At 44.2% G+C, this 15821-nt stretch overlaps 1 protein-coding gene across 1 annotated transcript; it reads left to right on the top strand.

Annotated features, from left to right (window-relative positions):
- Nucleotides 1–1759: 1759 nt before the first annotated feature.
- LOC104618878 (mastermind-like protein 2) lies at nt 1760–7356 on the top strand (the record flags this gene model as incomplete). The annotated part of the gene is made up of 2 exons (XM_010284594.1): nt 1760–1789; nt 5899–7356. Coding segments are annotated over exons 1-2 (1488 nt in total), but the record flags the coding sequence as incomplete, so codon positions are not given.
- Nucleotides 7357–15821: the final 8465 nt, after the last annotated feature.

Below are 15821 nucleotides of genomic sequence, written 5' to 3'. Positions count from 1 at the left end.
TGGAGTTCTGAAGTCTCTCTGAAGACAACTGTCACACTTGCCTTCTCAGCCATGTCAGGTAGAAGTTGCAGATGAAGACAAAAGATTAAAAATAAATACCCTCTTGCTGTGCAGAGAAAGTGTAGAGCAGAGGGGCTGGGGAGAGGTGCTCAGAAGAAGGCCATGCCATCAAGATTTTCAGGAGAGATGTCAGGGCGAACCTGCTGCCCTGCGTGGGGGAAGGAGTGGGAAGGGACAGAGCTGCAAGATTTCAGGAGATGCGTAGAAAGGGCAGTTGTGGGAGCCCTTTTACCTGATCGTGTAAAATGTGTCCGTAGTCAGAAAGAGGCTCTGAAGGCACGTGTGTGATTGCGGCGTTAGGACCCGTGATGGCCTTGGAGGTGGCAGCTTGGGGCATCCTTGCACCAACCCCGGGGTACTTAGTGGCTCCGCAGCTGACCATGGCATTAGCCACCACAACCAGTGTGTCTGCGTGAAGGGGTGAGAAAAGAAGGAAAGGGGCACCTGGTCCTCCCGTGTGCCGGGGGGATGCCTGCAACGAGGAGGCTCTGTGCTGGGGAACCCCACGCCCTGCCCGGAGGGATGGTCCCTGGCTCAGCTCACCTCCAGACAGTGCAGGAGGTGGCACTGCACACAGCTGGCAGCAAACACTGCAAACACCATTTTGGGAAGGAGACCTGTTGTTATTCAGGATCGGGCCCTAAATCCTGGGGGTGGCTTGCTGGGTTCAGCTCTGGGATGCAAAGATGCTTTGACAGCATAAATAAGAAGTAGCATTCAGCATGTTTTTCTCCTTTGGAATGAATTCCTTTTTTTTTTTTTTTTTTTGGCCACTTTCATTGTTTGAATATTTTCTGTATTTTTCATGTAATTCCTTTACCCCTTACCCTCCCCAGATACATGAAGGATTTTGTTTACAGTGCAGCCATAGATACAGTCAGCACACATTGTGAGAACGTCTAGAAAGTCCAAAAGGGACCTTTTAAAGTGGATTTGTCTGCTGCTTCTATATTAAAAGCATAAAATCCAAAGCTGCTCTTTTAACATCAGAAGTATTACTCCACGCGAATCACTAACGCTGCCGCTTCACAAAGTGCGGTAATCACTTGGGCTTAAGATAGCAGCACGTTATGAGTTTCGTCCTCGTCGCTCCACCACACAAGCTGAGCGCGCTGCAAACCTTCATAGGAAAATAAGAGAGGTGGGAGAACAAAGGTTGTAGGACATTTTTGGCTAATAAACATTAGTCGAATATTAAAGCTATAACAGTCTGTAATTTTCTTCATAGTTTGCTTGGAACATTTTGGTGTTTTGGCCCAGTCTTAAGTGTCTAGCTATAAACATTTTGAGGTGACAGTCAGACTTGTTACTAACATCTCTGTACAAGGCCAAGGATGGGTTAAATTTTTTTTTGAGAATCTGGGAAATGAATTTTTTTGGAGATCTGCAGGCACTGTGGAGATACTTGGGCAAGTCAGAGGGACAGGCTGTGTTTTACGTGTCCTGAGAGCTGTGAAACTCAACGTTGCTGGATGGTTAACCTAGGATTTCTCTCAAGCGCTGTGCTCCTACACATTGTTATATGAAGTAACAAACAAATTCTAAAGGAACCATAGAAACATAGAATCATTAAGGTTGGAAAAGAACTTTAAGAGTCCAACTGAAGAAGCTGCATTAAGTGCACAAAAAATAAGACTTTCAATGAAGGTGAAACCAAATAGTTCTTATCTGCCACAGACAAATTCTTTTCTTGGACGTAATGGACAGTTCATGTGGAAAGGAATACAAGGTAAATGCATATGGGTAATGTCAGAAATGGATCAAAGATGTGATAAAAATACTGTTAAATATGGACACTTAGGAGAAAACAATCTCTAAAATTTCTCATTGACAAATCGTGCTTTTGCACCAAAGAAGTTCTTGTTTCCAGTTTCTGAAAAAGCTTTTGAGCAGAAAAAAAAATAACCAATTTTCAGCAAAATCCTCTAGTTTTACATTTAGTAAAAAATTTCAACCAAGAGAAAGGTAAAGCAAAAGCCTTTTTCCTTTTTTTTTTCCAAAAGAGAAATTATTTGATACCAGATTTTGATGAGCCCTAATTATTAGCTTGGTGAGCTCCTGCTGATCTGGCCTGGTGTCAGGGAGCGTTAGAAAAGAGAGTCAGAATAAGTATTAAATAGAAAGTACTTGTCCCTCTGTACAGGACGTGGTGTCATGCTGGGTTGTTTAGACCAAGTCACCTCTAGAGTTTGCCCTCTACTATGAACGTCCCCAAGCAGTTTATCCAGTAACAGCCCGGTGCTATCTTGCAAACATGATCTCCAGAGGCTTAGCCCATGCCGTTCTAACTTCAGAAAATCAGTGCACCCAGCACTCCTTCGCTGTAAGCGCCTGAACACGCGCTGACTCACCAGAGCCTGCTCAGCAAAAGGTCTTACAATAACGCGGGCTGCCAGGAAACGCACGTACTCCCTGACAGTTCATACAGTGCTGCCCACCTACCTGTGGGATGGAGCTGTGCGTGGAGGGCTTCCTCCTCGCCCGCCTGCTGCCACGCCACTCATTTCCCATCGCAGAGCCTTTCAGTATTACGCCATTCAAGCAGTTTGCGATGTGTAGTCGTCAGTCCGTTTGATCTGAGGAACATGCCTGTGCATTGTAGGAACTTTTGCTTTACGCTTACTGACCCAAATCAATCCTGGCTTGCAAATGGGAAGAGAAGGAGCTTGAAGTCTGGCAAGCTCTTTTTTTACCCTCTGAAGAGTCTGTGCTTTGCTTGGGGAAAAAGGGCTCGAGTACTCCTGGTAGTTGAAAAACGCTATTGCTAGAAAACTGCAAAGATCCGAGTGATTGAACTCTGGTCTGCTCCCCTGTGGAAACAAACCAGGACCAACGCTCGGGCAGCAGTGCCCCGTAGAAGGCAGCGTTCAGATGAAACAGCAAGATGGAGAGGCTTGTGATGGACACCGCTGCTCTCGCTGAGCTAACACCGACCGGTCCCCTGTGAGCTGCCCTGACACGTAACTGATAACAGCTTGGTGCAAGGAGGGAGAAGGGGCTTCATCCCCATGGGCTGCTCACGTCCTTCCCATGCCCTCGCCCTCTGCATCCCGAAGTCACGGTGGGGGTGAAATCGGGACCTTTCCAGCAGTCTCTCAGTGAAGTCCCCTGAGAGTCCCCTGCACCTTTACAGCCTCACTCGCTCTCGTTTCTGCTTTAAGGTGGGGACATCTGTTGACCAAGGTGTTTTCCGCATTCAGAGGGCAGTGCCTGCAAGACTTTGGGGAGATGCAATAAGCCAGCAGTTGCTACTTCTTCTTTAGAAATGCATAGTGCCCTTTTTGGTGGGCACCTTAGCAGAGCAGATGTCATGAAACCAAGAATTCTCCAGCCCATGTCAAAGGAGGGAGCACTTGGTTAAGGGCTGTGTCTAGAGATCATGGTGCTCTCCCTGGCTCTGCTGCTGACTTGTGCGTGCCACTGGGCAAACCGATTCACAGCTCACCCATATCTGCTAGCAGCTAGTTCAAATGCAGAAGAAAAGCAGCAGCTACACGCAGCGCAGTGCAACACCTGCATTTTTGATTGTATCAGAAAGCCTGGTGCAGGTGCTCTGAAAATGTGAAGACATTTTAACCAGATCCCTCTGCTTCAAAATGTCAGGCAAAAGCAAAATTAACTCAGAAAGGCATATTAACCACATGAAGCATACACATATGCAGAGGATATATTATTCATTATCTGCTCAGCCTTTCTGTCAGCAACACATCTGAAAGCAAAACATGCTGCCAAGTCATGTATTCTGATGACCCAGGGACTTCCCCATTTCCCAGGAAGATGAATTTGGGGGCACAAGAATGATTTCTAATAAATACACTGACAGCAAAGATGATGGTAAAAGGAAATGCAGCTTACTCTTTTTGTGCAAAGGAAAGTACAGTGACTCATGTGTCGGAAGGAACACACTAACCAAAGACAGTCCGTGCTTTTTGCAAGTGACCCCCAAAAACTCTCCCCGCTGAGAGACACCTAACGACAATTAGTTACCCTTGAAGGCACAAGGTCTGTGGACTTGTACAACTAGGCACCAATACATCTGTCCTTATGAAATGAAAACATGAATCTGTGATTCAAAAGCTATGCTGGAAACTTAACTTGAGATATCAGATGAGATTTTTGGTGTTAGAGAGAGAAATTACAGGCTTTATTTTTAAGGGCTAAACTCAGTGACCTGCTGATGCAAAGGAAGGATGGGTGGGTACATAGGAAATACGAATTTGTCAGCTGAGCTCTTCCCAAGCAACTCACTGGTTTTCACACCAGAACAAAAGTGTTCACACCTGGAGTTGTCTGGGAAGAGCTCTTACCTATAGCTAAGCCTGAAGTTGAGGGAAATGGTGGCCACAACAGAGTATTACATGCCCATGGACTTCTGTACATGAAACAGCATGATACAAATAATGTGATTGGAAGATCTCATGAATCATCCTTCCTCACTTAACTGGAGAATTAGAATTCTCAGTGTCCCCTCTGCCCATCACAGCCTCCCAAGGTACCACAGTTTGTACAGGCGCCATTTTCTCACTGGCACACACAGGTATTTGTCAGATGGCATTGTCCTGTTGCCTCCGAGGCCGGTGCACTTCTGCCTAGGTGCAGAAAGGCAGAAGATGAGCCATGTTTCCCTGCAGAGTTTCCTGACGTGGCTCGCAGATGAAACAGGGACAAGAGTGCGTGCCGACTGAGGGCTGCGTGCATGCGTGCGTGTTGACTGCTTGGTGTGTGCAACTTAGTGTACAGAGCTAAAGATATGACAGCTGTGCTTGTTTAAAAGTGATCTATTCTTTTATGAACCCTTTTCAAAGCAACTCTACTTGAGGGTGTCTGCACCTTGAGGGCATATGCACCAAGTCCGAACTTTTCAGCTTATGGGACTACATCTTTGTTTTGTGTGCATGAGGTGGGAATTTGTGTGTACAACCATGACAAATGAGTGTAGATCAGGTGGACAGAGCCATGAACCTCTTTTCTTTCAGTAGGCCCACAGGGCTTTGTGAGAAGATGAAAGTATTGCTGTAAATATTCAAGGAAAATGAAAAAGAGTTACAGTTCTCAGAGCAGTGTTACATGGACTGAGTGTTTTATAGCAGATATTTCAGGACATAAACAATTAGGGTTTAATGTGTTAATATACATCTCTGGAAAATAATCCAGCAGCACATCATGGGCCAGACCCTTGGCTGACATAAGCTGACATGGCTCCAGTGGCTTCACTTTCAGTTTTGAACAAGTTAACATCCAACATCTTTAATTATACACATCTCTAGCTGGTATAAACTTATGTGAGATCAGGATGCCTGAATCTTGTGTTTGCCATTAAAATGTCTCCTAGGACCTTTGGACTCTACAGCACTCAGAAATGGTCTTTTGGATCACATACTAAAATCATGAGAGTGAAATCCTGCAGCACTACATAGGCACAAGGGTAGATTTCATGACTGCATTAGTCTCTGCTATCTAAAAATACCTTAGGTCTGTCTGGCACCGTTAGATGGGAGCAAATCTGGGGTAGATATGCCCTAGGCTTTGCCAGCTACAGCTCTGACCACCTCCCTCTACTCACAATCCATGGAGGAAAGGGGACCTGTGATCAATGGACGGCAGCAGTGCTCGAAAAATGCTGATGGCCACAAGGACAGGGGTGGTGGTGGCAGAGAGATGTCTCACAACATATTTTCCTACAGTTCTACATAGTTTCATTGGCTGAGAAAAACCAGATAGCTTTCTGTACTAAGCAATGCTTACTGCCTGTTGCCTTTCAAGATCTTTCTAGCAAATAGACTACAGATTGTTTCTTTGGTGTCATCTAATGAATATTTTTGTCTCTGCTTCTTTCAGCTCCAAGGCTCCTTGAAGAGAAAGTTGGTGGTAAATCTGTCGCCTGTCAACAACAAGAGGCCCAATGGGGTTTCAGAGAGCTCTTTCCTTGACATTAAGAGGTTAAGAGTGGGTGATAATATCTCAGTGGGACAAGGCGGACAACATGTTAACAATTGCCAAAGCCAGTCAATGTCAGGAACTATGTCTGTGGGGCAAGGATCACAAAGAAAGGCCAGCAACCTACCAAACAATACACATGCTAGTGGGAATGGCATGTTTAATATGACTTTGAAAGAGGTAAAGAAAGAACCAGGAGAAACAATGTCCTGCAGCAAACACTTAGATGGCCAGACGTCCCATGAGAATGTGTTTCCTAACAGATATGGGGAAGAGTCATGGGAACAAATGATGGATTTGGAGCTTCAGGAACTATTTAATGAACTGACTAACATATCAGTGCCACCAATGAGTGATCTTGAGCTAGAGAATATGATAAATGCCACGATAAAACAAGACGAGCCATTCAACATTGACCTTGGGCAGCAGAGCCAGAGGGGCCCTGTGAGATCTCTGCAGATGGATAAGATGGTGATAAAAAGTGAATATGCACCAGGCATGAATCAGGCTTCTGTGGGCTCCCCACAGATGAGGCCTTCTTCTACAGGTCCAGCCTTCACTATGGCCACCACTGCCATGTCCACCTCTTCACCCATCCCTTCGGTGCCTCAGAGTCAAACACAGGTATCACAGGTTTCTTCTGCATCCAGTCGGCCATTGCCTAACTGGCAGGAGGTATCTCATGCACAGCAGCTCAAACAGATTGCAGCCAACCGGCAGCAGCATGCCTTGATTCAGCAGCAACAGCAGCAGCAGAACCAGACAGCCAACTGGTCCACTCTGTCTCCATCAGGACCTTCCCCTGGACCCTTCGTGCAAGAGAAAATCCCCAGTCCTTCTTTTCGCCAGCAGCAGTTCAGCCCACAAAGTTCAGCAATGCTTGGGGTACCAGTGAATGGAAACCAGTCAAAAGGGATGAATAACTATGTTTATAAACCAACCACTCCCCAGAGCAATCCCATGGACATAATCATGCAGCAGAAGCCTCAGGACCTCAACAGAAACTTTATGAACAGCGCTCAGCCACCACTAGAGCAGCATCATGGCAACACAAAGCCTTTGTTTCACTTTAACTCAGAGCAAACAAACCAGCAGATGCCTTCAGTTTTGGGTTCCCAAAACAAGCCTGCCCTTCTGCACTACACGCAGCAGGCACAGGGTTCAGCCCCCGTGCAACAGCCACAGCAACAGCAGCAACAACAGCCACAGCCGCAAACTGCTCAGCCTCTCCCAAACCAGTCTCTTCAGAGGCCACCTAATGTACCCCTAGCAATGCAGCAAAAAATGATGCTTCAGAAAATGCAGCAAAATCAGCAAATCTCAGGTTTGCAGTATCCAGTCTCACAGCAGCATAGACAGGTAAGGCAAATTCCTTCTTATGTGTTATGGAATCATCCTGGTCTGAGCAGTAAAGGCTTATCCAGCCTGGCCTCATTCCTCCAGGAGATGCGTACTGGTGGCAGACAATGACCATCTCAGCACATGCTTCCGCAGAGCTGGTGATGGCACATTTAACACATATTAATGGATGCACATTTGTAAGAACTTCAAGGAAGTCATGTTCCTAACACTTTTTTCTTAATGCAATGCAGTGATTATGTCACTGCTATATATTATGTAGATACCTGTCAGAAAGGTGAGATAGTAGCGCAGATGCATGCTTATTTTGGACCCCTGTCTAAGTTTTCTAGCTTACAAAATGTGGGCTCTTTTGAACGGCAAAACTTTAATGAATTCCTATGTTATCTTAGATAACGTATTTTACAACGTTAACTTTTATGCCATCATTTTCCTCAGGGAGGCAGGGTTAGGAAATTCTGGTTTTAGATATCTTTTGACTGACATGACAAAAATACTGTTTGCACATTTGTTATCTATTTGGCAAAGAAAACCTAAGACTTATCTGTGAGCTTTATAAACACCCATCACACTTCTGGGAATATTCTGTGGATAAAATATGTGCTTAGATATGAAGGTTAAGGTTGCCACAGATGTGTCCACAATTATATGCCACATGGCCAGCTCCCACTGTGTTATCTTGAGACAAAGTCAGTTGTTATACCTCAGTTATGCTATGACAAGTCACTGTGCACCATGATCCCAAGTTTCAGACCTGCCAACTGAGGTTTGAATATGCAACCTCACTGTACCCCAGGAACTGGAAACCAGGTGCAAAACAAGTAAAACTTACTTGACCCTGGGACATTTAAGCCACTCTGAATAGTTTTGGTGGGACTTGGGCTCAACACATTTGAAGGTATGGAATGGCGATATAGGTGTGGAGATCACTTGTGGATGTGAAAAACAGCTGTAAGAAAACACTGAAAAGTGAAAGCCTAAGTCTTGCATAAAGTCCCAGAGAAGCAGCACTGTGAATGAATCATTCAGAACTGGAGTTTCTTTCCCAAACTGTTTTGGGTGAACATTCTGATGTTTTAAAAAGAAGTAGAATAAATATAGTTGTATGCATGGACACTTTTCTCCTTTTAACTCTTTAAAATTCTATGACCATCTAACCATGACTTTCTCCAACAGAAAATCCCTTAGCAAGAGGTACCAGGTGAAACCTATGGGAAGCTTTGAGTGGGGAGATGTTGCTTTGTTGGAAGATGGTGGAGAGCAGGAAGCAAGCATAGCTTTGCTGTTTCACGGGAGGTCTCTGCTGGCTGTTACTCCCCTTCTTGGGCCACTGTAAGCTCTCTTCTTAGGCGCATTTCCCCATTCTCTTAATAGACTGGCAGGCAGATGAATTTTAACAGTTCCTTCATTCAGCCATGATGAAGCTTCCAGCAATCTGTCAGCACAGGGGAGACAGGCAGGAATTTTGCAAACGTTACTATTTTTCTGAAAAAAATATGCAAGGTCACATTCTGGAAAGGAATAAAAACATGGAGAGCGACTTTGTTTGAGGCAATGTTAGCTCTTTGCTCTGTGTCCTCTTGGGCTGCTGCTCAGGGAGGCAAGCCAACAAGAAGTTACTTGGCAACTTGGCCACAGTAGTACTTTATCATTTATCATGAGTGTAGTGGGATGTCTCACCTGTGCAGCCACAAGATCTTTTGGCTTAGGAATCTTGCCCTAAATGAACTTTGCTGTATGCCAAACTTTAGATACTACACCAAAGAAGGAGTTTTGTCTTTCATCACAGACTTCTGCAGGTAGCTTTCCAAAGTTTCTTGACATCTGACCACTTTCCACAGTTATGTCTGCAGGATGCAGCTACCTGACCCACAGCACAGCTGAGAAGCTTAGAAGCTTTGTAGACACAGATTACAGAGCTTTTGCACCAAGAATGCTGTTTTTTCTATGCTCTAGAGAGATAAATGGATTTTTTTAGAGATCCTTAGCAGTTGTTCCAAAGTTCTGCAGAAGTTCAGCAAATCAGTCAGGTAGGTCTCCTTCAGTAGAGTATTCTGTAGCTGCTGGAACGATACTTAGAAATACAATTGGTCCATAAATTGCAGAGTTTTGGAAATGTTTGAACGTAACTGTTCACCTGGCAGTATTTATGAGTTCTGTGGACTCCTTTAGCACCTGCCTGCACAGCTGCAAAAGCCCATGAACCCCTTGGTCAGTGCCTGCTTGCCCCATAAGTCCAGTCTGAATATTAAATCAGAGTGCGAGGAGACACCGCTAGTATTATCTTCAAATAAAGACAACAAAGGTCAAAGCAAACTTGTGGGTCAGCTCCCGCTGATTTTAGCAATGGGGACATCACCTAATTTAGGCTGCATGGTCTTCTTTCCTGGAGGATCATCTTCCACCTCTGAGGATTCCTACACCTCATTAACAGTAATGCATGATTAATTACCAGCATTTACTAATTAACTTCATGATTAATATTTATTTTACTCATGCCCTATTTCTTCATGAGGAATCAAGGTTTGATTCTGCTTGGTATCATTCAGCTCCTCCTCAGATCATTGTAATTGGGAACTGTAAGGTCCATCTCAGAACTGGTTGGAATGCTTTGTAGCTGGAAATGTGAGTACACATTAATAAAAGGCTGCTGTGACTTTGCCATCAGGTAACACTTACTGGAACACTATAAATCCACCTTTATAGCTGAAACAGCTCACTCTCTGGATTTTTACTCCCCAAGCTTTAAGATCCTCCCAAAAAAACATTTGAACTTGGCTTTATCAGCCCAAGCTGGATAACTGGAAATGTAAGGCTTATAATTTCTCTGCTTGTCACATTCACTTTGTGTCAAATCGGAGCAAACTTGTAGTGGGATTTGCTAATTAGATGTCTTTTGCCTCTAGGGAAAAGTCATGAAAATGATGGAAACCATCTTGGTTTCCTGGAAGGTTGATCTGAATGAAGGGTTTGTTTGCTTCTCTGTTTTATTCTCCATTGTTGTGGGAAAGATTCACCTTTCCATTGTCTATCAGGATGCAACATATGCACAGTCATGAAAAAACTCTTAGAAATTCAACACTCTCTTTGTTTAGGGAATAATTAGAAGCTCCAAATTCTGCGTAGGTTTAATCAGGTTTGCAATACTGATACAGAACCTGGGCTGATGTGGGGAAAATCTGTAACTGGGCTTGGGTAGAAGTTTGAAGTCTAACTTCCCCTTGTGAAGAAAGGTAATCCAGTCAGTGAAAGATGCTTCTGAAGTAAGACAAGGTTTTTGAACAAAAAACTTTATGTTTTTAACTAGTCTAAGAAATTCCACACACATTCTCAAAGGTTTTGATCAGCCATAAGATTTGTTCAATAAGACCCATTAGTCTACTGTGAAGAAGTCAAAAAACAATTAAAAAAAAGAAAAAGCTTGTATCTGATAAATAAAATATTATTCATCCCTTTCTGATTTTGACCTAGAGCCAAATTAAACTCAAAGCTTTTAAGCTGACTTTTTCTCCAAATTTTGTTGTTTGACTTCATTTACTCAAGGGAGGGGAGAAAAGAAGGTTCAGCTCACAGGAACGGGAACCCTCATGGAGCAAGGCCACTCTATCTGCTACATGTGGGCACATGTCCTATTTGGTCTTGGCTTTGGGGGCAAGGATAACACAAGGGATCACGAGAGCTTCATCCCACACTTTACATGAACAACCAGTGGTCCTTGCTTTTAAGGCTCTGGAAGCATCAGTGTTGTCTGTGTAGTTACAACCCACAGCAGTATTTCCTCGTGCAGAGCTCAGGGCCTTGTTAGTCCTTGTTCCTTTACAATCGCTTTGAGGATGTCATCATCCTCTCTTTTTCTTTTTTTTTTTTTCCAAGAACCCAGGAATGTGGTGTGATTAGTTGCAGTTTGAGTCTTTTTTTTTTGCCCTTACTTGCCCTAATTGGAGCATGCCTTAGATAATTTTCTTCACCAGGTCTTAACAGGCTCCTTTGAAATCCAACCAGTCTCCCTTCCTACTGAATACTGAGCAATCCATTCTCCGGTACCTGCTCCAAGCATGAGTGTCCCATGCGTGCCTCTTGCCTCATGCTGTCCCGCAACAAGACTTTGTGTTTTGCAGCATGTGGCCGATGGCCTCTCAGGTCCTCCACGACCCAGGGACATAGCATGGCTGCATCTGGCTGGAGAGTGGCTGCAGTGCAGCACTGCGCCAAGGGATGTGCCACCGGTGAGGAGCTCGTGCTGAGAGGAGCTCCAGGTGCTGAGGTGTCCCCCCTTGCAGGCCCCCTCCATTATACCAGCCCTTCAAATGCCCAGAAAATCAGTGCTTGACTGATACAGATGCATTGCTCTTCAATATCTCCAAGGGAGAGAGATGGTATTTCAACTAGCAGCTCTGCAGAGATGCTGAGACAGATTCTTCTCTCATTTTCTCTAGTGCAAACCCAGGGTAGTTGAATTTATTTTCAGGAGAGCATAATTGGACTTACAGCGGCATAGTAAGCAGCAGGATATACCCTTCTACCTTTTTTTTAAAAGCATGGGCATCATGCAGATTTAATAAGAAGTGTATGTTAAACTGTCAGATTGTTAGAGTGCTATGTGAGAATGAAGCACCAGGAGCAAAAGATCTAATGCGTTTTTTGAAAGTGCAGATAGAAAAACTCCTATTATCATTCACTGCTGAGCGATAACTTACACCTCTAATTTAGCCTCCAAAATTCCTCAAAGAAAATGTGCTTCTTTGGATGATTCATATCAAAAATATTTTCCTAGACCTGTGTGCTTACCAATAAAGAAGAGCACATTTTGGTAAGGCAACCTCTCTGTTTTCAAGCGTGAAGGAATTATTTTGCAAATATTTGTGAAATGAAGAGAGAAAATCTAGAGTGGCTTGTGGTAATTGGTACAAACCAGGACTTAAATTTTACTTAGATCATAAATAACAACGATTCCAGGCTTTTGGAATCTGCAATAATAGAAATTGTTCCATAGTGTAAGAAAATAACAATGTGACCTTTCTTTCAATGCTCGCTATAAAAATAATATTTGGATGACAACTTTTCTTGATAGCTCCATTTTGGTCACATTCCTTCATGCAAGGGCTTCTGAATTAAATATTCTGGATAAAAGCTTGAGTTATGTCCCAATAACCACCATTGACTGCAGGGTCATAGCTGATTTATGAACACAAAACCAGAGAGAAAACGTCGTAACTTCCTATACTGTCATGGTGGACAGTTGTCTTGGTAGTGCCTTATATCATTCATGCTCAGTTTGCTGGATGAAATATATAGATGATCACATTGTGGATGGTTAGTCCCTGAGGACATTTTAATTCAAAGGCCCAGAGACATTGCCAGTTCCATAAGGTTTCTTGAACTCTTTGCATAAAGTATTTACACTGGTAGAATAATACAATATTAGCCACTTAGGTCAAATGCTTCTGGGTTTGGGGATTTGGGACATAGCTGAGATAGTCCGTGTTGTGTCATGTGGGCTGAAAGTACTTCCATGATGATACCAATAAAAACAATCATTGCACCTGCCTGGATGAGTTCTTTGCTAATGCCAGCACATTTTAAGTCTTATTTATTATTTATTAGCATTGTGAAAGTGCCTTGGAGGTCCACTGATAGGGCAAAGTGTCATTCTGTGAAGAATTGTATAAACTGGGATTTAAAATGGCCCCTGTCTCAAAGGGACAGTGTTCATCTGACTTCTGTAAGAATCAAAGGAAAGATGAGTTTTACAGAAGAATTTGAAGGATATCAGCTGCTACCCACATGCCTGTCTAGAGATGTTGATTTGAGGACCACAGTGATCCAGGAGGCACTTCATGAGCCAGTCAGTTGTCTTGGCCGTGGGGAAAAATAATGCTAGTGGAGACAGGAGGCACAGTAAGGGTGCTAGCTGCTTCAGTCCTCTAATTTTATGCCACTGCCACCTGGAAGACATGGGCTAGGTTGAGGAAGCAGAGGGACAGCCAAGGTACCTGGTGTGTACATAAGGGAAGATGATGATGGCTGCAAGGAGGAAAGAGCAGGTGAGAAGATCCACAGTTCTAGTGGCTGAGATTACAGTGGTGGTGGGGTAAAGTAAGGAACCATCACCAAAGACAGGACATGAGTTTGTGCTTATTAGATTAACTGGAAAGGAGGTGTAACAGGACTAGGCTGGGATAAGGAACTGTGAAGATGCAATGCTGACTGGGAGGCAAGAGGCCAGTGATGCTACTAAGCAAGTTAGTCTGTCTTGACCTGTGATTTCATCAGTAAAGCTGGGATATCTGTGAGGGCTTCTTACCTGGTTGAAGTGAGGATTTCTGCTATTGCTGTGTGTGCATCTGAGGCCAGAGTCAAGCCCTGAGTCAACTTCCTGCAGGGATTTTGGAAAGGCAGCCTGGAAAAACAATATAATTCCACAGCCATTTAGAGCTGGCATGGTGAAAAACCCTTTCCTGTAAGTTTTTGCTTGTTTGTAGGCAATTTATGAATACCGCCAGAAGTGAAGGAACAAAAAAAATTTAACAAGACCCAGCTCCCATTTCTCTCCCTAGAGTCTTCCTATTATTTTAATTCCCCAAAGCCCTCAAGAGCAAGTCCCTGTAATTTGTATTTCTAGGGGTTCAAAATGAACAAATATTTTAATGGCAAATATTACTTTTACTGCTGGTGTTTTTATGGTGGAGACCTGCCCCAGGCCACAGATCACTGTCAATTAAGACAGCAACAGACCTAGTAATGTTCCTTTAATGTGAGTTTTCACAGGTGAATTTACCATTTGTATGTGATGCTGATCCAGAAAATCAGCCAGATGCTCCAACAGAACTATTCCAGAACCATCTGTCTGCTTCATTTTCTGCATGCCTGTTTGTGATAATGTACACACACAGTGTAAGAAACAGCTTTTGCCCTGAAGAATTTATAATCTAAATAAGCAAGCCGACCAAACTTTGAGAAGAAGGAAATGTTAATGTGTATTTTATATATTATTATATATTTTGGGAAAGAAAGAAGGAAGATCTCATTCAAAGCCACTGCAGTCAATCCACTGGAGTTGTTGGATAAGGACACATTTACCGTCACAGAGGAATCCTCTGACAGACTCTGGAGTTGAACCAGACCTGGTGTCAGTCTCAGAGACACTATCCTTGTGTCCCAGGATACCTGAACCCATCAGCTCGCATCTGCTCATCTTGACCTAACTGCCCCTTGCCCCTTGGTCTGAGAGTCTTCTCTACAGCACCAGCATGCACAGACCTGAGCCTTCACAGTTTGTGCAGTCCCCCAGAGGAGACTTTTGGAGCAGTTACAGCAGTATTCAAAGTCTCTTTTTCCCTTTATATAGATTGATGGTAAACAACCGATTGAGATGCACCCAGCAGCTTGCCAACTCTCCAAGGGGCCTTTGAGACACCCATGCATGGGTGGAGATGTCCTGGCTAGGCCTGAAATTCTGCTTGCCACCGTGTGCATGGGGAAGGAGTGGGGTCTTGAAGGCAGCCTCACACTGCGTTGAACAGACCAACCGTGTTGAGTTCATGTCATCTCTTCAAAAATGGTCCTCACTTCTCTGTCCCCTCTGACAAGGCTCTGTTTTGTCAAGCCTCAGCTGGAATTTGGAGGGGGGCTGGGTGCCTGAAACAGTTGGTCTATCTGAAAAGCCAAGCGCCTTTCGTAGAGTCTTAATAGTAATACTTAGCCTTGACATAGCTGTGGAAACATGAGAGTTGAATGATTATCCAATTTCATAGGAAGAGGTGAGGATTTATGCGAGGTCCACATCCTATCATGAATCAGTAGAAAACGCAGAAATCAGGTAAAAGGAGGACTATTTATCCCTCTCTGTCATACCAGTTGTCTGCATTAAAAGTTAAGCCCTAAGCTTCCTCTGTAAGCACTGAGGAAGGCACAGCTCAGAGTACCTAAGCCAGACACATATGTAGGGCATAACCTTGCTGCAGAAGACTCTCAGCGTCCATGAGCCCAGCAGTGCTGCTCTGCCTGCAAGACATGCATAGATCGAAGCTACAGTGCATTGAAGTGCATGCCAACATGTCAAAGGAAGGGGGGGACAAAGGGCTTTGGACACTCTTAGGTGACAGTTTCACAGGATAGCAGGTTCTAAAGGTTAGGAGCTTCAGAAAGGGGCAAGGAGTCCTCCCCCACCCCAACCCTCTGCCCATTCCTTCCTTTTAGTAACTTTCTCTGGTTTGTGGGGTGAGACAAAGCCAACACTGCACGAGGGAAGCGGCAGGAGCACATGGCTGGAGGCAAGAAGCAGAGATGGGATCGCTCCTGCCAGTGGTAGCAAGTTGTTAAACTCGACTCAGGTGGATGGTGCTGGGGAACCTCAGCTACAGGGCTGGCCAGAGAGGGAGTGGAAGGTGGACAACTGACTCAAGAGGGGAGTCTAGGTGTGGAATGGCAGGAACTGAAGGTAGGAGCGAGCCAGGGAGCAGAAA

Source organism: Phaethon lepturus, unplaced genomic scaffold (assembly GCF_000687285.1).
Source record: "Phaethon lepturus isolate BGI_N335 unplaced genomic scaffold, ASM68728v1 scaffold20603, whole genome shotgun sequence".
NCBI lineage: Eukaryota > Metazoa > Chordata > Aves > Phaethontiformes > Phaethontidae > Phaethon > Phaethon lepturus.
The sequence above is the reverse complement of the archived record's forward strand: the minus strand, read 5'-3'. Positions and strand labels throughout refer to the sequence as shown.